General features: G+C 57.9%; 2 protein-coding genes across 4 annotated transcripts; one reads left to right on the plus strand and one right to left on the minus strand.

Moving 5' to 3' along the window:
* Positions 1–1,727: 1,727 nt before the first annotated feature.
* Positions 1,728–10,989, minus strand: NR2E3 (nuclear receptor subfamily 2 group E member 3). The gene is given in 9 exon segments (XM_050309758.1): positions 1,728–1,860; positions 1,936–2,105; positions 2,108–2,350; positions 2,575–2,756; positions 2,844–3,098; positions 3,184–3,287; positions 4,098–4,248; positions 5,275–5,519; positions 10,907–10,989. Coding segments are annotated over 8 exon segments (1,296 nt in total). The 5' UTR covers positions 5,333–5,519; positions 10,907–10,989.
* Positions 10,990–12,551: 1,562 nt separating this feature from the next.
* On the plus strand, positions 12,552–24,624 carry AP3B2 (adaptor related protein complex 3 subunit beta 2). 3 transcript variants are annotated; one of them, XM_050309623.1, is made up of 27 exons: positions 12,552–12,699; positions 15,448–15,523; positions 15,612–15,686; positions 15,805–15,900; positions 15,979–16,139; positions 16,269–16,335; positions 16,884–17,066; positions 17,183–17,359; positions 17,591–17,688; positions 17,944–17,998; positions 18,143–18,214; positions 18,685–18,747; positions 18,961–19,093; positions 19,176–19,285; positions 19,361–19,537; positions 19,622–19,808; positions 19,912–20,030; positions 20,239–20,350; positions 20,825–21,026; positions 21,101–21,272; positions 21,363–21,417; positions 21,842–21,948; positions 22,080–22,311; positions 22,418–22,502; positions 23,001–23,098; positions 23,773–23,911; positions 24,141–24,624. In XM_050309623.1, the coding sequence occupies exons 1-27, from the start codon at positions 12,587–12,589 to the stop codon at positions 24,289–24,291; spliced, it is 3,315 nt and encodes a 1,104-aa protein (XP_050165580.1). In that variant the 5' UTR covers positions 12,552–12,586; the 3' UTR covers positions 24,292–24,624. The 3 variants fall into 3 exon arrangements, with proteins under 3 accessions (XP_050165580.1, XP_050165582.1, XP_050165581.1); XM_050309625.1 differs by lacking the exons at positions 23,773–23,911; positions 24,141–24,624 and adding an exon at positions 23,200–23,764; XM_050309624.1 differs by lacking the exon at positions 15,448–15,523 and having other exon boundaries at positions 12,567–12,699.
* The last annotated feature ends 306 nt before the right edge of the window (positions 24,625–24,930 follow it).

Consider the following 24,930-nt stretch of genomic DNA (forward strand, 5'->3'; position numbering starts at 1 on the left):
CCAAAATTGCAGAGGTTGGGGGTTCCTCTTTCCATCAGCCGGGGGGGTGTACAAAGGGCAGTTTGCGGATTTTCCTGATCCTCTGACCTCGCAGGGATGGAAGAGCTGGAATGAGGGGCTGGGCATGGAGATAATCCCATTCCCATGGGATTATTTAATGCTGATTATTTACATTCAGATTATGGTTAGAGGATTTCTATTACTCTTGTTTGATATTCACATTATTTATTTCTATACAGATTATTTCTATTCCTATTAATTTAATCAGATTATTTATATTTAATTTATATTCAGATAATTTATTACCAGTTAATCTGCATTCAGATTCTTTCAGATTATTTCATTTTATTTCTATTGACATTATTTAATTCAGGTTATTTCCAATCAGATTAGTTCGATTTATTTATATTCTGATAGTTTATTTTCAATTTATTCCTATTCAGATTATTTCAGATTAGTTTATTTCCATTCAGTTTATTTCTGTTAATTCTGATTAATTATTATTGATTAATAATTATTTGTATTTAATTCTGATTTTATCCAGTCAGGTCATTTATATTTATTTATATTCCGATTGTTTATTTTCAATTTATTTCTATTCAAATTATTTCAGATTATTTAGTTTCATTTTATTTCTCTTCACGTTACTTCTATTAATCTAATTTATATTCTGATTATCCAATTTCCATCATTTAAATCAAATTATTTATATCCATTTTATATATATGTAGTTTATTCCTACTCAGATAATTTATTTGCAACATGTTTATATTCTGATTATTGATTTTTATTGATTTCTGTTCAGATTGTTTCCATTCAGCTGGTGCTCCTCCCACCGTCCCCCTGTCCAGGGGGACCCCAGCTCACTGTAACGGGATTGTGGCTGCAAAGATCCTCTTTATTCCAAGTAGAAAAAGGAGGGGACATAAGTGGGAGCCCCCCGGGACACGGCGAGCAGTGAAGTGGTGGCAGGAGGGCCCTGCACCCCAGTATGGCGTCACCCCCGGGCTGGGGTCACCTCTGGGCTGGCGTCACCCCGGGACTGGAGTCACCCTCAGGATGTCCATCACCCCTGGCCAGTATCACCCCTGGACTGGGGTCACGCTGGTTTGGTGTCACCCCCAGACAGTGTCACCCCTGGTCTTGTATCCACCTCAGGATGTCCATCATCCCCAACCCTTGTCACCCCTGGACTGGGGTCACACCTGGGATGTCCATCACCCCTGTGGCCAGGGTCACCTCTAGGCTGCCATCATCCCTGGCCAGTGGCACCCTTGGTCTTATGTCACCTCCATGTTGGCACCACTCTTGATCCTGTGTCACCCCCAGGCTGGTGTCACCCCTGGCCAGTGTCACCGCCAGGTTGGCTTCATCCCTGGGCAAGTGTTCCCCAGGCCAGTGACCCCCTCGGGTGGCAGTGGGTCCCTGTGGTGCTGGGTGTGCCTTACCTGGGTTCCTCCAGCATTTGGGACAGTGGCACCATCAAGCCCCCACCCCTGTGAGGTGCTCCCAGTGCATTGGGCACTCGGGGACATTTCCCTGCCACCAGCTGTCCCCAGTGAAGCTGGTCCCACCCCACAACTGCTGGGGGCACCCCACAGTCCTGGCCACGTCCCTGGAGATGGGACTACGGGCCCTTCACAGCCCAGGGCCAGGAGATCCAGGTGAGGGTGAGAGGGTGCCTGTGCCAGGGGACAAACAAGCCAGGTGGCAGCAGGGTGTGAGGGTCAGTTCTTGAACATGTCACACAGCAGCTTCTCCATAGGGGTGTTGCCAATGGTCCGGCGGAAGAAGAGCAGCTCCACACGCTCTGAGGAGATGAAGCGCAGCGCCGGGAGGAGCAGCAGCAGCTTCCCGAACCTGGGGACAGAGCGGTGGCCATGGGTGGGTGTCCCTCCCCTGGTGTCACCTGTGGGGACCTGGGGACAGCGGTACCTGACGGGTTGCCCAGGATAGTGGGAACGGTTGTGCTGGCCCAGCATCACCTGCGACTGGTCCTGCAGGTTCTCCACCTGCTCGGGGTCCTTCAGGCCACGGGTCTCTGTGGGGACAGGGGGGTGACGGGGTGGGGTGGGGGCAGGGGGACGGCCAGTGGCAGGTGCTGGTGGGTGCCCTCACCTGGTTTGAAGAGCACCACAGCCTTCATGCAGGCAAACTCAGTGGGGTCGACGGCCAGCGCCTTGAAGCGGCCGAGGGTCTCCTGCAGTGCCCGGACATCCAGGGCAGCGGGCAGCAGCTTCCCAGGGGCCGGCTCAGGGACAGCCAGCAGCGGGCAGCTCTCCAGGGGCATGGACCACTGGATGGCGCAGAGCAGGAACAGCTCGCTCCATGCTTCCTCCAGCAGGATCACCTGGCGAGAGCGGGGAGAGCCCCAAAACCACCGTAACCCCCAAGGCCTCCAGCACTTCCAGCCACCACAGTTGTTTGGGCCAAAGAGCATCTTTGGTGGGGGTGCCCAAGAATGTTGTGGAGATGCTCCAGCCATCCACACCCCACTGGCTGCCTACATATTTTGGGGTCCCTGTTGCCCCAAGGATGGATCCCCAGTTCCCCATGGGGATCCCCCAACCTCACCTGGTCACGGAAGGGCAGGTTGGAGAAGACAGGCAGGTTCTTGGCCCACTTCACAGCCATGAAGAGGAGCCGTGCAGAGGTCTCGTAGATGTTCTCAGGGCTGGCTGCCGGGTATGGTGACACCTGGTACTCACCAGCCGCCCGCTCTGGCTCACTGCCTGTCACATCCACCGTCTCATCAGCTACAGGGATGGAAGGGGAATGCTAGTGGTCACCGCACCATGGGTACAGCACCCCCACCTGTCCCCTCCCCACTGGCATCCACCCACCATCCTCGGGCTCCAGTTTGGCGCAGGTCTCGGCCGTCATCAGGCTGGCCATGAAGCGATGGTTGGTGGGTGGTGTGGGTGCCCGGGGACCCGAGGTGACAGTGACAGTGGCACTGGGACCACGAGGAGCAGGACAGGGCGATGGCGGCACCTCACGTGTGGTGGCCACGTGCTCTGGGGGCAGCTCAGCGTCCAGCTCGATGCTGTCCAGCCGGACCTGGGCTGTGCTGCGGGGCTGGCGCTCGTTCTGCACGGCTGCAGGGACAAGGTGACATCAGCACTATCCACATACTGCCACCCCCTGCCATCCGTCACCATGTGTGTGTGTCCCCCATCTCACCATCCTTGTTCATGCCAGCCTGCAGGCACTTCTTGAGCCGGCAGGCTTGGCACTGGTTGCGGTGTGCCTTGTCCACTGGGCACAGCCCCGTTCCCGCCTGGCACCTATGGGGAGAGGTGGCAGCTGGCTGCAGCCCCTGGAGTGGCCCCTGTCCCCACAGAGGGTCCTGCCTCCATGGGTGCCATGTCCTGGGGGTTTGTCCCTGTTGGGTGTCTTAGCCCACCCACCATGGGTTTACTCCAAAGAGTGCCCCACCACAGTGGGTACCTTGTCCCCAACAGGTGTCTTGTCCCCAGTGGGTGCCCTGTTCCAGTGCATACCCACCTTGATGAGTGTCCTGGCCCCATGAGGATGCCCCAGACACTACCCCCAACTGGTGTCTCCCCCAGTGGTTGCCTGTCCCCCAGTTCCTGCCCTGCTTGGGTTCAAGTCCCCCTGTGTTCCTGCCCCATCCATTGCCCATGTCCTGGGGTCCCTGCCCTGCTGGGTGTTCATACTGTGGGACCTTACCCCACTGGGTTCCTGTCTCCAAAGTCCCTGTCCCACTGGATGTCCATCTCCCTGCATCCCTTCCCTGCTGGATGCCCCATCCCCTGACTCCCTATCCTAGTGGATTCATGTCCAACTGGTCCCCATCCCACTGGTTGCGCATCCCCTGGGGCTGTAGTTCTGCTTGGTGCCCCTACCATGCTGGGTGCCTGTCCCCACCATTCCTGCCCCACTGTCCATCCTCTGCCTCCCTACCCCTCCTTGGGGTGCCTGCCCTGCTGGGTGTCCTTTCCCCCACGGTGCCAGTCCCCAGGGTCCTCTCCCGCTGAGTTCATGTCCCCCTGGTTTCTGCTCTCCTGGTTGCCCAAGCCCCCATTCCCTGTCCCGTGGGAACACCCCCCACCCCCATCCCCCCCCATTCCCACCTGTAGATGAGCTTCCTGCGGACGCTGCGCTTGAAGAAGCCGCTGCAGCCGTTGCAGGCGTAGATGCCGTAGTGCTTCCCACTGCTGGTGTCCCCGCACACCTTGCACAGCAGCACCGGGCTCAGCGCCTTGCCCGGGGCCGGGCTTAGCCCTGTGGGAGCAGAGTCGGCACTCTCGGAGTGACTCCAGACACCCTGATGTCCCTTGTCCCTCCCACCAGTCCCTGACGCCTCCCAGTATCCTGGCAATGGGGTGGCTCCCATTGTGCTGGTCCAGCCCAGGGACATGGACTGGGACTCTGCACGGGCCCCCGCATCTTTCCACACCCCAGCCCTCAGGGTGATGCGGGATGTGCTCTCGTGACTTTTAAAAAAACAAAAAGGAACGAAAGGGTGTCCCTACGGATGGGAACTCCAAGCATGCCAGTGAGAGGACTCTGAGCATCCCAGAGAAGAGTTGCAATCAGGGATGGGAGGCATCCTGCAGAAGGGACACCTGTGGGGACATGGGACATCCCAGAGAAGGGTCACAGCAGGAGACAGTGGAGACCCTAGAGAAGGGCTGGTGTTCAAGGGGATCCAGGAGAGAGTTGTGGCTGGGGACTGCAGGCATCCTGGAGAAGGGGCATAACTGTGGACCCCAGGGCTCCTGGAGAAGGAACACGATGAGGACCATGGACACTATGGAGAAGGCTGGGAACTGCAGGCATCCCAGCCTAGACAAGAACCACGATGGGGACCCTCAGCATCTTGGAGAAGTGGGATAGATGAGGACCCCAGGCATTCCAAAGGATCCTGATGGGGACCCTGGGCACCCAGGAGAAGCATCATGATGAGGACTCCAGGCATTCTGGAGAAGGATGACAATGGAGAATCCAAACATCCAGAGAAGAACCATGATGGGGACAACAAGTGTCTTGGACATGGACCATGATAGGGCCCCCCAGGTATCTTGGAGATGGACTATGATGGGGACCGAAAGCATCCAGTTGGCTGTGCTGGGGACCCCAGGCATCTTGGAGCTGGACCACAATGGGGACCCCAAGTATCCCAGAGGAGAACCATGAAGAAGACTCCCAGAACGACCACAGCAGGGGCTCAGCCATCTCAAAGCTCCCCCCCGGTGCCCGCAGTCCCGCCGTGTCACCCCCGCTCCAGCAGAACGTTCTACCTCTTACCCGTGGGGCTCTCGTCCAGCCCGGCGCTCACCACTGACCCCTCCGGAGACGCAGCCATTCCCGACCCGGCGTTCCTGACCTCTCCCTGTCCTGTCCCTCTGGATCCCGTGCGGTGGGTCTGGTGAGGCGCTGGGTGCTCGAGCAGCTCTGCGGGCAGCGGGGCTCTTGCCTTGCTCTCTTCAAGGCGGCTTAGGCGGGCGCTGTGTAAGCAGTCGCCTCTTTGTCACCCTCTTAATCTTTAGTGTCTGCGCGGGGCGGGGGGGATCAATCAGCCACGCGATGAAGAATTAAAAAGGTGCTGAGCCCCAGCCCTGTAACCCTAAACCCCGCGACACCCAAGCCACCCCCCGCGCGCCACGGCGGGCCACCGCGGGGGTGTTACCCTGTCACCGCGTGTCCACCCCCCCAGCACTGCGAGGCTGAGATTGAGGCAGAGGTGGGAGATGGGGATCGGGGTGGGGATCCCCCATATGTGTGTCTCCCCCCCTTGGGACCCACCGGGTCCTGTAAGCGCATAAGCCCTTCACTAAGGCGGTTAGAGGGGAATAACGAAAAGTGGTAATTAAGGGGCGTAATTTCCCTGCCCCCAAATAATTAATTACCGACCCTGATGGCGAAGGGAGGGGGGATGCTCGGTGGGGGTCCCCTTGTGCCTCAGTTTCCCCCCCTCCAGGCGGCGGGAGGGTTGCCGGGGGTGTTAAGGCTGCTGACACCGCAGCGGGTGGGGGCCAGGTGGCCCCCGGGGTTACGCAACCACCACTAAACCCTCACGGTGACAGGGCAGCACAATTTGGGATTTGAGGGCTTTAGCTGCTAAACCCACCCCCCCCCGCCCAGCTCAGGGGGTTGGCGGGTGGCCACTGTCACCCGGCCCGGGCTGTCCCCAGCGATGGGCCAGGCTGAGGATGGGTGTTCCGGCCCCCCTTGGGCGGCTCAGAGGTGTTGCTGCTGTGAAGGTGTCCCAGGAGACAGGCACTGGCAACAAGTCCCTGTTGAGGGCTGGTGGAGTGACACCAGTGGAGCCAGGGGTTAGGGGTCACCCCTCAGGCATCCCTGACTGCTGTGCCTGCAGCATTCCTGCATCCCCCCTGTCTGTACCCTGGCTCTGTCATCCTGCCTCCAACTTCCTTCCTTCCCCCCTGCCTGCAGCATTCCTGCATTCCCCCTGTCTGCATCGTTCCTCACTGCACCACAACTCCATCAATCTTGCCTGCACCATTGTTCCACGTTCCCATGTGCAGCATCATGCCACCACCCTTCCTGCCTGTACATCGCTCCACTGTCCTTCCTGCCCACACATGGTTCCATCCCTGCCTGCACCAAAACTCTATCCCTGCCTGCATCATGGCTTGCTTGACCTCTCTACCTTCACCACAGCTCCATCCTTGTCACCACCACAGCTCCATCATCCTGCCTTCACCAGAGTTCCATCCTTGCCTTCACCACAGCTCAATCCCTGCCTTCAAGACAGCTCCATCCCTGCCTTCACCATGGCCCAATCCCTGCTTTCATATGGTTCCATCCTTGCCTTCACCACAGCTCCATGCCCCCAGCCTCCAGCCCCCCTGCACCCCTGGGACCCCCCTCCCCCTGGGGTGCCCTGTCCACCCCGCAGCGCCCCCCCTGACCCAGATCTCTGACTGCCACCATCTGCGGCACGGCCGCCCTCCTCCTGTGGCAGAATTATGACGCTGGGCTAATGCGGAGGGAGCAAGCTGTCACCTGCCCTGCCTGGCCCTCCGGGGCCTCCAGACCCTTGGCCCATGGGTGAAGCATCTCCTGGTGCCTGATCCAGGGATACCAGGAGGACCCACACTCTGGGGTGCCAGCCCACCTGTGGGTGACACAGGGACCTGGTGACAGGGGACGCCAGGCAGTGACCAGCATGGCAATACACGCTGAGTCGGCTAATTTGCCTGTCCCCTCCTCGCCGTCGAGTAAAAGCCAGCTCTGGAGCAGGGATTTGGGAGGGGGATTAGCCAGGCCAACCATCTGCTGCCAGCCAATCATCAGCACCCCCAGGAAAGCCAATAATTACAAAAATATGGTTTCTTCCCCTGTTTCTCCATTACACCCAGCTGGGCGCTGTCCCCAGGTGGGATTCCCCTGGAGCAATACCCTTCCTGGGGATGACCAACCCATAAGCACCCAACTAGGCACCATGGGTGCTCAGCCCAGCCTGTTTTTGGGAGCCACCCTGACACCGCAGCTGAGGGGCTGTGGGTGGTGGGTGGGGGTGAAGGAGCAAACGTTAAAGCCCGTGGCGGGGTCATGACTCGGCTCGGTGACAGACGCTGGGGCAGATGCCACAGGATTACTCAACCTAAAACCTTGGGATCTGCCCCCCTTCTCCCCAGCAGGCAGAGAGCGTTTAATTACTAATTTACTAATTACCCAAAGATGATGGCGACGGGCTTGAGATCTGCAGTTGGGAGCAGCCCCAAGGCTCCAGCCACCCTAATCCTACTGGCCATGGGAAACTGACAGATGCACCCTGGCCAGGGGGCAGCTTGGCCGGGGACATTGGGTGTCAAGGGAGTCACTGCTGTCCTGGCAGTCCCCCTCCTGCTGGTGATGGCACAGGCTGGTGGGGAACCAGAAAGGGATGATGGGGACGAAGGGGAGATACTGGCGACCAGGAGGGGATGATGGAGATCAGGACAGACTAATGGGCGTGAGGGGGAAATGATGGGGACAAGGAGGTGACAACAAAGATCAGGAGAGAGTGGTGGAGATGAGGAGGAGAGGGTGGAGATGAGGGTAGAATGGTTTGGAACCAGGAGATGATGTGAGTGAGGATGGGATGATTTGAAACCAGAAGAGGATGACGGAGACCAAGAGGAGATGGCAGGGACCAGGAGAGGACAACAAAGATCAGAAGGGCCCCATAGGAACCAGGAGGAGGTGATAGGGACTGGGAGAGGATGATGACGAACAGGAGAGGACAGCGAGAACCCGAATGCTTTAATGGTGACCCAGAGACAATAAAAATGGTGGAGAACAGGAGATAACAGCAGTGACCAGGAGAGGATGATGGAGACAGGACAGGACAATAGAGACCATGTGAGAACGATGGGGGTCAGGAGGGGGCAGTGGGACACAATAGGAGTGGATAGGGATAATGAGGAGATAGTGAAGACTGGTATGGGATGATGGGGACTGGGAGGGGAAGATGGAGATCAAGAGGGGAGGATAGGGACTGGGATGGATGATGGGGACCAGAGCGGGACAGTAGTGACAAATAGGGGCCAGGAGAACCCAGAGAAATTGTGAGGACCAGAAAATGATGATGGAAACCAGGAGGGAATACGGGGGACCAGAAGGGTGTGATGAGAACCAGAGGGTACATCAGGGTGGGACAACAGGACCAGGAGAGGATGGTGGTGTTCAGGAGGGGACAAGAATAACCAGAAGATGACACAAAGATTCAGGAGGATGGCTGTGGGACTGGAGGTGGCTGGGAAGGGTTAACATGGCTGCCTGCCCTGAGTCAGGTCCAGGCCAGGCTCAGGTTTCAGCTGTAATTAGCTCCTGTTTATTGGAGGCTCTGTGATAAATGATTCTTTGGAGGTTGCCTGATGACAGAGGGTGACAGTCACCCACCCGAGCAGTGCCAAAGCCTTCACTGACCCCCCAGCACTAGGATTAAAGTTTAATGTGACTCCAGAGCTGACCCTGGTCACGCACCGCCCCTGGGGACAGAGGGCTGGGGACAGGTTGGTGGCCACACAGGGCCAGAGGGTTTTGGCACCAAGAGGTGATTTGTCACCAGCCTGGTGGCCACTGGCTGTCAGTGTATTGTGGCCACAGGGCTGTTTTGTGACTCCTTTCGGGTCACCCAAAAGGTCTGTGGATGAGATGTCACACCCGGTTGGGTTTGTCCCCCTAGGACTGGCCCCACATGATGGGCACGGTGCCACAGTGTGGCCGGTCTGGGCACATTCCTGGGCGCTGGTGGGGCCACGTGCCAGTGCCAAGACCCGCCACGGTGTTCACTGTGGCAGGCTGAGGTCCTGTCCCACAGACACCCTTGGAGCAGCAGTAGCTTCGGGACCACAGCAGAGTGAGGGGACCTTGAAGGTGTCTCCACGGTGAGGAAGCAGGGCATGGCACAAGTGCCAGGACTGGCACAGTGCCCAAGGCCATGGGTTTTGGCAGGGTGATGTGTCACCACAACTGTTTGCGGACAGAGAGGTCCCCGAGGTGGGGCCAGGCACAGCCCTTGTCCCCAGCTCTCAGGACATCACTTTTTCTCCTTGCAGATGAACCTCCTCACCCAGGTAAAGGGGGAGCTGGCACCGAGGACACCTGCACCCAGGTGGTCCCACCCCTCCACCATAGCACCCAGAACCCCTGGATCCATGGCTGGGACTTGCCTGGGGCTGAGTCTGGGGGGTGGGAGGGGCCACAGGGGGCCTGGGAGGCTGCTCTGGGCTAGGGAGGGTGCTGGCAGGGGTGGGTGCTGGCAGGGGTGAGTGCTGGCAGGGATGGGTGTCAGCAGGGTCTGGGTCCCTGTCTCGCTCTGACTCCTCTCCTTACAGGTGAGCTCCCTCCTGCAGATCCTGCAAGCCCCAGACTGGCTGTTCCTCAGGCCCTGGCACTGGCTGGGCTCCTGGGTGAGACTGGTTTAGGGGTGCTGGCATAGGGACCCCCACCAGGGGCTCAGGCACAGGGCTGGCAGCAGTCCAGGCAAGGGCTGAGCCATGGCACTGGTGCCCTGGGTCCCTTCTCCCCTGCGCCACTGGGTCTGATGCTCAGTGTTTGTCCCTCCAGGTGAGCAGCTCCAGGAAGGTAAGTGCTGGCATACCTGTTGTGCCCTGCACTGCGCATCTCACCCTAGCACAATAGGGCTGAATCCTGCATGCCCTGCCTTTCCCTTGGCACCTTTCTCTTGGTGCTCAGCATCTAGAGGAGGTGGCCCCTTCCTGGAGGGTTTCTTATCCATTGAGACCCAGGGATGCAGGATGAGCCAGGAGATTGGTGATGCTGCTGGTGTCCCCAGGGCACCAGTGGCCCTGAAACATGGCCGGGTCCCCAGGTGGTGAGCGCGGCGGTGACCACGGCGGGGTTCTTCCTCTGTGAGGGGCTGCTGGGACAGCACTTTGACGTGGTCCCTAATGGAGTGGCTGAGCCCCAGCCTGGGGACCTCTTCCTCTTCCCACTAGCCTCAGGGGGCCCCAGCTGGTGGAGTGCCCATGCTGGTGTCTACTGTGGTGACGGGGAGATCATCCACCTGGAAGGTGAGCCCCAGGAGGTGTCATGGTGTGGGGACACCCCCATGGAAGGCACATTGGGTATAGAGTCCCCTTTGTCCCCCAGGCAGCTTGGGGACTTCACCATCAGGCATTGTGGCCAAGCACGGCAAGAGCCACCTCCTGCGAACGCGGGGTCCGGCCAAGGTGCTCCGGAGGAAGGGAGGGATAGATGTGGCCGCCCTGCAGCAGCGGATCCGGGAGGCCATGGAGCAGGTGGTGGAGTACAATGCCATCACCTGCAACTGCATCCACTTTGCCCTTGACTTGCTGGGACTGGGCCAGCTCGCCGGTGCCATGGTAGGTGCCACCACCAGAGCAGGTGCCACTGCCCTGGGAGACCTTGGCACCTGCTCCAGCCAAGTGTCACCACTGCCCACCTTCTCTCCCAGGTGTTCCCAGCGCTGCAGTGATGGAGGTGGTGGTGTTCCTGGGGAACACGTGGGAGTGGAGCATCCTTCCCAGGGAACTAGGCATTGGTATCCCTCTTGTGTGGCAATAAATGGTTGCATGGAGACTCTGTGTCAGCTTTGTTTGATGTGTTGTTTTTTCCCTTTTCCCAGAAGTTGCTGTCAAGTGATGTCCCACTTTGGCACATCTTGAAGGGAGTGCCTCTCTTTGCTCCCTGTGGCCTCCTGAAACAAACATCTCCTCTTTCACTGCTGGCATTTGATTTTGAGCACAAAAATTAATATTCTGCGGGCTGCTGGGTTGAAAAAGGGCCAAATGGCTGGACCAGGTCTGGCTGGAGGTCAGTCACTGTTGGTGTGCCTGTTTTCCCTCACTGCCTCACTCATGTGGGATGGGGTGGGAGCACTGCCTGACCCACACCAGCCCCCCTGGGGCTGGTCCACTACCCAGAAAAATAATAATGGGAATATCTGCCAATAGCAAAAAAAAAAAAACCAAACCTGTGAAAAATTAAAATCAAAACCCAAACAAAATCCCAACTGTAATAATATCTAGAATAGATCTAATTTACATTAATATATTATATGAAAAAGTGTATAAATATAATAAAATCTATAGGCATATTGATAATAACATCTAATATATGTATTAATATATAATTTTAACATATAATAATACAATAATACAATTAATATAGAATAATATATCTAGTATATAATAATACCTATCATACTATTGATAATGTTATGCAATCCATAATATCTTCAACAATGTTTATAAGAATAATATAAATACAATACCTAATATATATAATCATTCAGAATATCATACATTATATATACTATATACTATATAGCATATAATTTAGAATATATAATGTAATGACAGAATATATAAAATATTGAATAATATAATATATTGACTAATATACTATATATTATATTTTATATAATATATACTATAATAAATATAATCTGCAACACAGTATAACAAATGTAATATATAATACATTGCATACATTACACCAGATATATATGTTGTAGAATGTAGAATGGATTATGGTTTATGGATAATATTGTATGACAGAATATAGAATATATAAAATATCACATAATTACTGTAATCTGTAATATATAAAAATGTATATTATGTCTGCTGCATAATGTATTATCTATGAAATATAATGTAATATGATGTGATAATACATATTATAGCATCCTAACATACAACACCATTTACTATAATGTGATCTAATTAAATGTCTCGTTATAATTGTACATAATAATGTATATTACCATAATTATACATTTTGTATATTACTATAATTATATATTTTAATGATTCTAATCTGGGATGAGGTGTGAACTCTATGATAGTCACTCTATAACCATGTCCCAACATTCCTTCTCCTGAAATCCCACCTGTATTCCCGCCGCCCAGAACCCGAACCTGCGCTGGAGGTGGGACTGCGGGGCGTGAGACTTTTTAGGGGGTGCAAAGCCCCCCGTCCCATCCCAATCCCGGTGGGGGTCGCTCCCGCCGGGCGCTGCCCCGGGGCGGAGGTCGGGCCTGGCCCGTCCCCGCCCGCGCTGACATCAGTGCCGGCGTCCCCCCCCCCGCATCCCGCATCCCGCATCCCTCCCGCCGCCATGGCCGCCAGCCCGGCCTACGGCGAGGAGAAGGGCGGCTCCTCCAGCCTGGGCGAGCCCGAGTACGGCCACGACCCCGCCAGCGGCGGCATCTTCTCCTCCGACTACAAGAGGTGGGGACAATGCGGGGAGAGGGGACAAGGCACGAGCCTGGCGCGGTGGCCGCCACCGCAGGCCTTATCCGCCGTGCTCGGCGGGGACGTGGTACCCGAGCCAGCGCTGTAGCGGTCCCCGGGATGAGGACGGGGATGGGGATCAGGGATGTGGACGGGGATGGGGACAGGGGATGCGGCCACGCTGCCGTCGCTGCAGGTTGCAAAGACCAGGGAGGGTTTTGTGGGAAAACCGCGGAGTTTTGGAGATGGCGTGGTTGGGGGGGGATGTGCAGGGACCCCCACTGCACCCCCCGACATCCCCCCTACCCGAGCACAGTGTTCCCACCACGGGATCTGCTGTGGCTCTCGTGGGGTGACAGCCCCCCTAGCCAAGGTCCCCAGCGTGGGGGGAGGGGGGCACTGAGAAATGTCACCCTTCGTGGGGCAGGCTGCCGGGCAGGGGGGAAGGGGTAGGGATGCAGAGGAAAGCAGGGGGTGTCCTGGAACTGCAGGAATGTAGGGGTGTGGCTCCCCCTATGCTGGGGGAGCCCCCACTCTGGCAGTGTCCCCCACTCTGGCAATGTCCCCCATCCCTTCCTGATGCCCCAGCAGGTAACCCCTGTCTGGCAGCATCACCCTCTCTGCCCCTGGCAGTGTCCCCAGTCTGGCTGTCCCCCCATCCCTGCCCCTCTGGAAGTGTCCCCCATTCTGAACATGTCCCCCATTCTGAACATGTCCCCCACCCTGATCCCAGTGTCCTCAGTCTAGAAGTGTCTCCCCTTCCTGTACCCCTCCCTGATACCACAGTGTCCCCCCCTCTGGATGTGTTCCCCAAGCACGACAGTGCTGCCCTAGTCCTGGCCCTCTGAAAGTGTCCCCCATTCTGGATGTGTCCCCATCTGTGACATGCTGGCAGTGTCCCCATGTTGTTGGCTCTCCCCTTCCCTGAACCTGTGTCAGTGTTCCCTCCTCCCCAGTGGCCTGTCTGTGTCTGCCAGTATGACAGTGTCCCCCAACCCTGATCCACTGGCAGTGTCCTCTAGTCTAGCAGTGACAACCCAGTCCTGGCCTGATGGGAGTGTCCCTGAAGCTGGGTATGTCCCCTCACCCCTGCCCTGCTGGCAGTCCCCCTGGCTGGCAGTGTCCCCCATCCGGCAGTGCCCCCCATCCATGACCTACTAGCAGTGTCCCCATCTCAGAGTGTGCGTCCCTTCCCTGAACCCCTGGCAGTGTCCCTCAGTTTGGCCAAGTCCCCGCCGCTCTCACCCCTGACAATGTGCCCTGGCCTGGCTGTGTGTCCCAGCAGTGTTCCTCTGCCCCCAGGTCTGGCAGTGTCCACATATCCCCTCTGGCAGTGTCTCCCAGCCCTGGCCACCCTGGCTGTCTCTCGCAGTCCATCTCATTCCCCTCAGTGATCTGCCATCAGTGTCCCCCATTTTGGCAGTGTTCCCCCATCTGGCCAGGTCCCCCCATCTCTGACCCCGCTGGCAGTGCCCCCTGATCCCTGACATCCTGGCAGTGTCCCCCACTCTGGCAGTGTCCCCATAACCTGCATGCTGCCCTTCCCTGGAGGTCTATCACCATCCCTGTGAGCCATCCATGGCACATGGGGCAAGATAAATGCACCAGGTGTCACCCCACCACCCAGGCAGGACATCCACAGGTGTCCCATTGTGCCACCCCACCACCCAGGTGTATATCCCGCCATGGTGTGGGGTCCCTGCCCAGGACTGAGCCACTCAGCACCTATGGAAGGAGCTCCCTCAATGTCCCCAAGCCCCAGCTGCAGGTCAGATGTCATTTGGACGTGACATCCCAGGGTGGCCTCATCCACCAGGAAGGGCGTTGCGATCAAGGCTGCAATCCAACCCCAACCCCAGTATCAGGTTTCAGCCGGCTGTGCTGGGCGCAGGACCAGGGCCATAGCCCTGCCACCATCCTCAGAGCCACCACTCCCGGCCGAAGCCATGCTGTCTCTGCCGCCAGTGCAGAAGCTGCTGCAGCAGCTACCGGTGGGACCGGCCAGCCGGCCAAAACCACCGGAGGGTGGTGATGTGGCTGAGGAGGTGACAAGCCCAGTCCTGGCCACTGAGGCGGGACAACCAGCTTGCTACAGCGCCCTGCGAGCTGATGAGCTGCGGCCACTCGCCGTCACCGAGCCCACAGTGGCCACTGGCACCGGGCCACCACCGCGGTAAGACTCCCCCAAGGAGCTCCCCCAGCCCTCTGGTGACAGTGGCTCTGGACGAGCACTGTCCCATGGGTGCCATCCCCAACTGATGCAGGTGGATGCAGCCTTGCAGGTGCCCCCGGTTTGGGGAGGATAGATGTCCCTTATAGAAGAGGACAGTGGTGACAACCAGCGTTACAAAAGGCTGGTGGCATTTCACCAGTCCAGGGATGGGACTGAGAAATGGCTTTGCATCAGGGCTCACTGGCACATCCCATGCCACCGTGTCCATGAGGGGACAAGGGGCACCCAACCAATCTGGAATGGAGCTGGTGATGGGCACCTGCAAACTGGGGACATCATAGGGTAACAACCACAGCCAGGATGGGACGCGGTTGGGGATGGGGACAGTGCCTGGGATGGGGACAGCACTGGGTGCCAGCACCATGCCAGTCCCTCTGGCTCCTCTTTCAGCTGGCTGTAACCCAACTCCTGTCCCCATAAATATTGCATGGCAAAGGGTTGGATTGCCAGTCTGATGGTGGGCTGGGAGCAGAAAAACAAGACTAAAAATGGCTAAAAATGTGGTGGTACAGGCATGATGACCTCAAGGAGATGCTCGACAGCAACAAGGATTCACTCAAGTTGGAGGCCATGAAGAGGATTGTGGCGGTGGGTGTTGTCACTGTCGGGGACCGCTGCCGGTGCTGAGCTCTGCCGTGCCAGCCACCCAGTGTCACACTACTCCATTATCCCCTAGATGATCGCCCGCGGTAAAAATGCCTCTGACCTCTTCCCAGCTGTGGTCAAAAATGTTGCCTGCAAGAACATTGAGGTGAGGAAGGTCTTGGGTGGCCCTGGTAGCATTCATGGGTCTGGCACCTTCCCTGCAGGAGAGTTTTGGGGATGGGCTGGGTTTTGAGGGGCTCTGAGGTGTCATCTTCATCCCACAGGTGAAGAAGCTGGTATATGTCTACCTGGTGCGCTACGCAGAGGAACAGCAAGATTTGGCCCTGCTCTCCATCTCCACCTTCCAGCGAGGACTCAAGGTGGGCTGGTTTGGGGACCCAGGGGGCAGTGTGGGGGAGCAGAGAGCCCCCACTGCAGTCCCCCCCATGTTCCCATAGGATCCCAACCAACTGATCCGCGCCAGCGCCCTACGGGTCCTGTCCAGCATCCGTGTGCCCATCATCGTGCCCATCATGATGCTGGCCATCAAGGAGGCCGCCTCCGACATGTCCCCATACGTGCGCAAGACGGCTGCCCACGCCATCCCCAAGCTGTACAGGTAACAGGGGTGTCAGCTGCTAAATTCTGGGGGTATCAAGAAGGGTGTCAGTTCCTTGGTGCAGGCAGGGACAGGCAGGGATGGGGAGGAGTTTGGTCCAGCTGCACCTGCCCTGCTTCTCCCTTGCAGCCTCGACTCGGACCAGAAGGACCAGCTCATTGAAGTGATTGAGAAGCTGCTGGCAGACAAGACCACGGTGAGCAGGGCACTGTGTCTCCCCTGCTCCTAAAACTGGGGACGTCACTGGCCTAGTGTCCTTGCAAGAATGGGGATGTCCCCACTAAACTGATGTCCTTGTGGGGATGCAGCCATCCCCGCAGGGCTGGCATACTTTTGGGGATGTCACTGTCCCCAGTGATCCAGCATCCACACAGGAATGCAGCCATCTCCACAGCCAACATCTCTGTGGGGATGTCCCTGTCCCTACTGATCCAGCATCCTCACAAGGATGCAGATGTCGCCACCAAATTGGTGTCCTCGTGGAGGTGCAGACACCTCTGCAGAACTGGTATCCTGGTGGAAATGCTGCTGTCCCCAGTGGGCCAACATTCTCAGGGGGAATCCACTGTCTCCACTGAGCTGACATCCCTACAAGGAAGCCACTGTCCCCACCAAACTGGCATCCTCATGGAGATGCCACCATCCTCACCAAACAGCCTAATGATGAAAATGTCACCATTCCCACCAAACCAGCACCATGATGAAGATACCCCAGTGAGTCACCCTGGGCTTTCCCCTTGGCAGCTGGTGGCCGGCAGTGTGGTGATGGCATTTGAGGAGGTGTGCCCAGAGCGCATCGACCTCATCCACAAGAACTACCGCAAACTCTGCAACCTGCTCATTGACGTGGAGGAGTGGGGACAGGTGGTCATCATCAACATGCTGACCCGCTACGCACGCACACAGTTCCTCAGCCCCAACCAGAACGTGAGTTCAGGAGCCCAGGATGCCCTGGGAGGCTTGAGGTGTCCTGGGAGCCCCCAGGGAAGTGAGGTGAAGGGGGGGTGCTCTTGGGGGGTGCAAGGTGTCCCACCTCCCAGCAGGAGTCTTTGCTGGAGGAGAACGCCGAGAAGGCTTTCTATGGCTCCGAGGAGGAGGACGCCAAGGATGCCAAGGCAGAGGCGGCCTCGTTGGCCAAGCGCAAGCCCTATGTCATGGACCCTGACCACCGCCTGCTCCTGCGCAACACCAAGCCCCTGCTGCAGAGCCGCAATGCCGCGGTGAGACCCCCACTTCAACCCTGTCCGTCCTCTGAGCCCACTGGTGGTGTCCATCTGCCTGGGCTCATGATGACCCCACAGGCCAAGGAGACACTGGGGTGCTTGGGGGACACCCAAAGATGGGCATCCCCAGGGTCAGGCTTCCTCCGGGTGCTGCCAGATGGCACTCTGGGGAATAGACCCAGCCCTCAGGGTGTCCTCATGTGGTGACTCTCAGGTGTGTCCCTGCAGGTGGTGATGGCCGTGGCACAACTCTACTTCCACCTGGCACCCAAGGCAGAGGTTGGAGTCATTGCCAAGGCGCTGGTGCGGCTCCTGCGGAGTCACAGGTCTGTGGTCTCTACCTCTCCACCCCAATCAGTGGGACCTGTGGGGAGCTCCAAGACCCTGGGAGAGATGCCCAAAAAGCCCATCCCCAGAGGGACATCATGTTGGAGAGCTTTTTGGGCAGGCCCAGTCCAGACACAGGGTGGTAGCATCATGGTGGCACCACTTGTGGTGGGTCCTGCCCACCCTGTTGACAGGGACTTGCCGGGGGGTCCAGCCCTGCCCAACTGATGGTGACCCCATCTCTGTCCCCACAGCGAGGTGCAGTACGTTGTGCTGCAGAACGTGGCCACCATGTCCATCAAACGGCGGGTGAGTCTTGGACTTGGTGTGGGACAAGTTGTCCCTGTTGACTCTGGAGCAGAATGAGGGCTATGCAGCAGGGTCACCAGAGCCTGCAGATGGCCTCAGCAAGGGGGACAGGGATAGCACTAATGGTGCTGGCTCTGCATGCAGGGAATGTTTGAGCCCTACCTGAAGAGCTTCTACATACGCTCCACGGACCCCACTCAGATCAAGATCCTTAAGGTGAGCTGGTGTCGTGGGTTGGGGTGGTACACGACATGGTTTCAGGATACCAGCTCACTTTATTACAACAATGTAGCTACTTTATACCGTTCTAGGTGACACATGTATATGCACCATTGGTTTACCACTAACATAACAACTCATGATTGGACATACAGCCACATGTCTTAATACAATAGGTTAACATTCCTAACAGGAAACCCACTCTGTGTCACAGTCCTAACTGTCCGTGGCTAACCCTCTGCCAAGTGTACAAGTTCCATCTTCGGTATTTCAGCTTACAGAGAGCCCAGAACCAGCTGGGCTCCCCCACAAGCTAGAAACACCTGGCAGAACCCATCAGGGGTGGCTTTTGGGGCTTCATGGAGCCCTTTCCTTGGGTCTGCTGTTCTCAAGCCCTGGGGACAGGAGGGCACCATGGTCACCTGGCACCATGTCCCCATGCTGCCCATCTCTTCCTCTTTCGACAGCTGGAGGTCCTCACCAACCTGGCCAATGAGACCAACATCTCCACCATCCTGCGGGAGTTCCAGGTATGCTGTGGCCACACTGAGGCCACTGGGGTGTCACCCTAGCATGGGTCTGGGTGCAAAAACACCACCATAAAGGGGACAGAGAAGAGCCCTATCAGGAGGAGTAGGCTGAGGCCATGCCAACCCCATGGGTGGTTCCAAAGGGCCCCAGTATGTAACCACTGCAAGGGGGGATGCCTGGCACTGGCATGTGTATCTCCCATGCCTCTGCAGACCTACATCCGCAGCATGGACAAGGACTTTGTGGCAGCCACCATCCAAGCCATCGGGCGCTGTGCCACCAACATTGGGAAGGTGCGGGACACCTGCCTCAACGGCCTGGTCCAGCTCCTCTCCAACCGGGATGGTGAGTGCACATGGTGGGTGTGAAAAGGTAGCTCCATCACTCTCGGGGCAAGACCCCGCTAAGGCCAGGTCTCTGCCCACAGAGCTGGTGGTGGCTGAATCCGTGGTGGTCATCAAAAAGCTGCTTCAGATGCAGCCAGCCCAGCACAGTGAGATCATCAAGCACATGGCCAAGCTAACCGACAACATCCAGGTGGGTCAGGGCGTTGTGTGACACACAGGAGCTGAGGGGTGGCAGCAGTGCCACATGTCCAGGGACATTTTGCAGGTGCCAATGGCGCGGGCCAGCATCTTGTGGCTCATTGGCGAGTACTGCGAGCACGTGCCTAAGATCGCGCCCGATGTGCTGCGCAAGATGGCCAAGTCCTTCACCAATGAGGAGGACATCGTCAAGCTGCAGGTCATCAACCTGGCGGCCAAGCTTTACCTGACCAACTCCAAGCAGGTACCAGGGGTGTGGTCCCATGTTGCGCCTCAGTTTCCTCAGCTGGGAGGGAGAGGATGGCCCTGAGAGTGTCCTCTGGCACAGAGCAAGCTGCTGACCCAGTACGTCCTCAACTTGGCCAAGTACGACCAGAATTATGACATCCGCGACAGGGCTCGCTTCATCCGCCAGCTCATTGTGCCCACCGAGAAGAGTGGAGCCCTCAACAAGTATGCCAAGAAGCTCTTCCTGGCCCAAAAACCCGCTCCTGTCTTGGAGTCCTCCTTCAAAGGTACCCATTTCTGGTCACAGGGTATGGAGACACATGGGGCCAGCTGTCACCATGGTGCTGCATAGCTGTCCCTGAGTTGCTGCCACCTCTCCCCTTGTCATAGATCGGGACCATTTCCAGCTGGGCTCCCTGTCCCATCTGTTGAATGCCAAAGCTGTGGGCTACCAGGAGCTGCCTGACTGGCCAGACGAGGCCCCTGACCCCTCTGTGAGGAATGTGGAGGTGCGTGGCACACCTTGGCTGCATGGGGCCAAGGTGGGGGCACCATCTCAAGATCTTGGGAGAGCCCCAGAAGGTGCCCAGGTGCTGTTTACCTGCCCCATATTCCCTGTCTAGTGTTCACACACCCACTTGGGGAGAGGGGGGACAAGGGCTGCTGGGGATGCTCCCCATGGGTGATGGCCCTGCTTCATTAACCCTGTGCCAGCAGGTTCCTGAGTGGACCAAGTGCACCATCCGGGAGAAAAGGAAGGAGAAAGTGGAGAAACCTTTCTACTCTGACTCGGAGGGAGAGTCGGGGGCCACAGAGTCAGCAGACAGCGGTGAGGACCCAGGGGCATGAGGTCACCGTGGCAGGGCGATGACAGCATGGTGGGGCCATGGGACAAAAGTGTCATCATTGTGGGGCATCAGGCAGGTGCCACAATGGTGGAGCGTCAGAGAGGAGACACTGCAGTGGGGACATCCCATCATAATGGGGACACGGCAGGGGATGTGGACGGATGTGGTGGGGGGGGAAATGTGGGGGGATGCAGTGGGACACAGTGGGATGCAGCAGGAGGATGGGAGGATATGGTGGATGCAGTGGGACACAGTGGGATGCAGCAGGAGGATGGGAGGATATGGTGGATGCAGTGGGACACAGTAAGAGGATGGGACACAGTGGGATGCAGTGAGAGGATGGCAGGATGCAGTGGGAGGATGGCAGGATGCAGTGGGAGGATGGAGGGGATGCAGTGGGATGATGCAGGGACATGGTAGGATGCAGCAGCAGGGCTGAGCTGTGCCCCCTGCAGAGCCTGAGTCTGGCAGCGAGGAGAGTGGCAGCAGCAGCAGCTCTGGCAGCTCCAGCTCTGGCAGCGAGGAGGAGGAAGAAGAAGAGGAGGAGGAACACAGTGGGGAGCAGTCAGAGGACAAGGAGGAGGAGGAGGAAGAGAAGAGGTTGAAGAGGAAGGAGAAGGAAGGCTCCCGGAAGGCAGCCCCAAGGAGTGCGGGCAGGTACCCTCTGGGAAATGGAGGTGCTCCCAGCCAAACCTCCACCTCAGTCCCCCTGAGCTGGGCTCTCCCCACAGCCCCAGTGAAGAAGAGGAGGAGGAGGAAGGGGCAAAGAAAGCCAAGAAGAAGAAGGCCCTGCAGGGGAGGAAGGGCCGTGCCGAGACCTCATCAGAGGAGGCCAGCACCTCCGAGAGCAGCTCCTCCAGCTCCGACTCAGGATCCGAGGCAGAGACCAAGCGGAGGAAGGCGGTGAGGGCTGGGCTGGGCTGGGCTGGGCTGGAGGGCAGCATGGGGACACCCAGACCCCTCCATTCACACCCCATCTCTACTCCCTTGCAGGCCCCCAGTAGCAAGGCTGGCCCCAAGGAGATCTCTCTACTTGACTTGGATGACTGTGAGTGGCTTCCCAGGACACATGGGATGGCCATGGTGGTGGTGCTGAGGAAACTGAGGCACAGGCACCCACCCCAGTGGGACCAGGGCCTCATGGGCCCTTTGGGAGCTGCAGAGCTGGGACAGGGATGGGTGGGCTGAGGGGTCCTTTTCTGCAGAGGATGGTTGTGAGACATGCAGATGTGCCCACAAGATTGGCCCTGTGTGGCTGTGCCTGGGGGGTTGTGTCTACACCCATAGAGCTGTGCCACCAGGGTTGTCCCCATGAAGCTGTGCCAGTGGGGCTGTCCCTGTGTGGTTGTTCCCATGGGACTATGCCACCAGGGCTGTCCCCACATGGCTGTTCCCATGTGGCTGCCACCAGACCTGTCCCCATGGGGCTGTGAGTTTTGTTCACCCTTTTTTCCTCCATCCCCATCCTGCAGTTACCCCCCCTCCTCCCCAGCCCATCCCCTCCAGCAGCATTGTTTCCACCAGCCTGGTGACGGACCTGGAGGGCCTCACGCTCACCGACACCTCCTTGACACCCACCGTAAGTGCCCCTGACACCCTTCACAGGGGGCTCCCAGGGTCACTGTCACCCACAGGGGGTTTCTGGGACCCCTGTCACCCCCAGGGGCCACAGGGTGTGCTTGGCAGCCCACGCTGCTTCCCTCGGTGCAGCTGCTGAGCCCGGCATTTGGCACGGTGAAGACCTATGAGCTGCTACACCGCATGGCGGGTGAGGGGCTCGCTGTTGAGTACTGCTTCAGCCGCCGACCCTTCCCGGGGGACCCCCACATGGTGGCCGTCCAGATCCAGATCTCCAACAACACGGACGCTGAGGTGAAGAACCTGCGGGTCAGCGAGCCCAAGCCACTCTCCGGCATGCGGATCCAGGAGTTCCCCGAGATCGGTATGGCATGGCATGGCATGGCACGGCTGTGATGCTGCAGGAGAAGGGGGACAGGGCTTTGTGGGTGGAGGGGACATGGGATGCAGTGGCACCCCTCTGGTTCCAGAGAGCCTGGCGCCGGGGGACACGGCCAGCGTGGTGATGGGCATTGACTTCTGTGACTCCACCCAGGCGGCAAACTTCCAGTTGTGGTGAGGATCTGGCACAGGGAAGGGCAGGATGGGTGTCCCCAGGGATGGAGAAAGTGGGATAGGCACTGATGTCCCTCCAAGGGATATGGAGCAGCCAGGGACAGGGAACAGCAGGACAGACCACAGCATATCCCAGGGGATATCCCAGCAGGATAGGGCATGAGGTATCCCAGGGGATGGGGGACAGCAGTACAGGGCATGGAGTATCCCAGGGCATGAGGGACAGCACAACAGGCACCACGGTCCTTCCAGGAGAGAGAGGAAACTGAGATGGGCATGGGGTGATTGGGGTACAGTAGGAAATGCACTGGACTTCCCTGCAGGGGACAAGGAGGTGACAGCAGCTCCAGGTCCAGCCTGATGGGTTCCCCCTATTCCCAAGCCCTCTCGTGCCTCAGTTTACCCCAATCACCCCTGCCCAGGGCAGAGATAGGAAGTGGGACATAGGGAGGGGGCACATTTTGAGCACGTGCCCCCCTCACCCATCTTTCTCCTCAGCACCCACACACGCCACTTCTACGTCTCCATCCAACCGCCTGTGGGGGAGCTCATGGCCCCTGTCTTCATGAGTGAAAACGAGTTCAAGAAGGAGCAGGGTGAGTGGGGGACAGGGACGGGGAGAGAGCAGTGCGCGGGCACCTACTGCTGACACTCACCCCCGATTTTGTCCCCTGTGCCGCCCTCGCTGTGGCCCTAGAGCACCTGGCACAGCCGGGTGAGGGTAAGTGGCTTCTCACAGGCCCCTAGACTAGCTCTGTTCCCCTCACCCCCCTCCTGCACCCCAGTCTGCGGGTTGGGGTCACCAACCTGGCACTGGGGTGGCCCTCTGGGTCCCCACAAGGTGTGGAGGGCTCATGCCACCCCTGGCGCTCTCAGCACTGTGTCCGGTGAATGATGAGGATGCCCTGGCCCTGTGTTCTCATGCACCTGGAGCAGCACATCCCCGCCCTGCCCCCACGGAGGGGGGGCTGTGCTGAGCGGGGGGTGCTTGGTGACCTGCAGCATCCAGCCCCATCGCTGCCAGTGAGTAGAGCAGCCCATCCACCAGGCAGGGACATGGGGATGAGCCTGGGCAGGGTTGTGAAAGAAGAATTTTACCAAATCCACCAAATCCTGAATCAAGAGCAAGCAGGGCAGCCAGCTTGGGATGTGCTGGGGGACCAGGATACAGTGAGCTGGCAGCTGGAGGAATTTGTTTTGGGGATGGCAAAGCAGGGCACAGCAGGGAGTGTGGCTGGAGATGGGCAAATACCTCTGCTGCCTGCTCCAGGGAAGCTGACGGGCATGAGTGAGATCACGGAGAAGCTGATGCTGCCCGAGAAATGCCGGAGCGACCATGCCATTGTCCAGCAAGTGACCTCGGCTGCCAATGTGGGCCGTGTGCCCTGCGGTGCCAGCAACGAGTACAGGTAGCTGGACCCCCACACTGGGATCAGGCAGGTGCTGTCACCTCTCTAGTCCCATCTGAATCACAGTGGGGACACTCAGGGTTTCTTTAGGACAAGGTGCCTGCATGAACCCACATGTGACAGTGGCTGTGGGTGGAGGCACCTGTCTGGTCCCTGCTGGAGCATCCCAGGGGACGGGAGGGTGATAGGGGACAGCTCGCCCTGAAGCTCCGTGTTCACTATCCGGCAGGTTTGCGGCCAAGACAGTGACAAGTGGGAGCCTGGTGCTCATCACCCTGGAGCGGCGGGAGGGCGGTGCAGCCCAGCTGATTATCAACAGCGAGAAGATGGTTATTGGCACCATGCTGGTGAAGGACATCAGCCAGGCCCTGGCACAGTGACAGCTGGGCCCCACCACACCCACAGCCTTGCCCTCCCATTCCCTCTGCTCCACACTGCTCCCCATAACATTCCCTACTGTGATTTCTACCGGGTTATTCCCTGCCCCGATCCCAAAAGGGGTGGCAGGCAGCGACCCCTGGGCCAGCTTTGCTGCTGGAAGGAAGGAGCAGGACGGGGCACATGGGATGCAGGGAGATGTCCTACTTGGAAGGGTGGCAGCGGTTCCAGCCCCCATGGAGCACAGCGTGCCCCCAGCCCCTCACCACCATCTCCCAGTGTAACCCTTATTTATTATGTCCAGGATCTCCCAATAAAGCTCTTCTCCAACCTGCTCCCTTCCCTTCTGCTCTGTGTGCACAGCGGCTGGATCAGCCCCAAACTCCCCCCATGCTGGGCTCTGCCAGCCTCCTTTGGGCACCACAGGGACATCAGGGGACCAACCATCCCTTAGGCAACTGGGAACATGGAGAGTCTCTCAGGGCTGTGTGGCTGCTGGCTCCTGAGAACCTGGAACCGGGGTGAACCCCCTGGGGCAGGAGGCATTCAGTCCAACCAGGGATCTGAGGAGTTCTGGGAGGGTTCCAGCTATTAATTCAAGGCAGAATTGCTCATGCTTTGACTGCAGAAATACCTGCTAC

This window comes from Myiozetetes cayanensis, unplaced genomic scaffold (genome assembly GCF_022539395.1).
Source record: "Myiozetetes cayanensis isolate MyiCay16 unplaced genomic scaffold, myiCay2020 scf14, whole genome shotgun sequence".
In the NCBI taxonomy this organism is placed as follows: domain Eukaryota; kingdom Metazoa; phylum Chordata; class Aves; order Passeriformes; family Tyrannidae; genus Myiozetetes; species Myiozetetes cayanensis.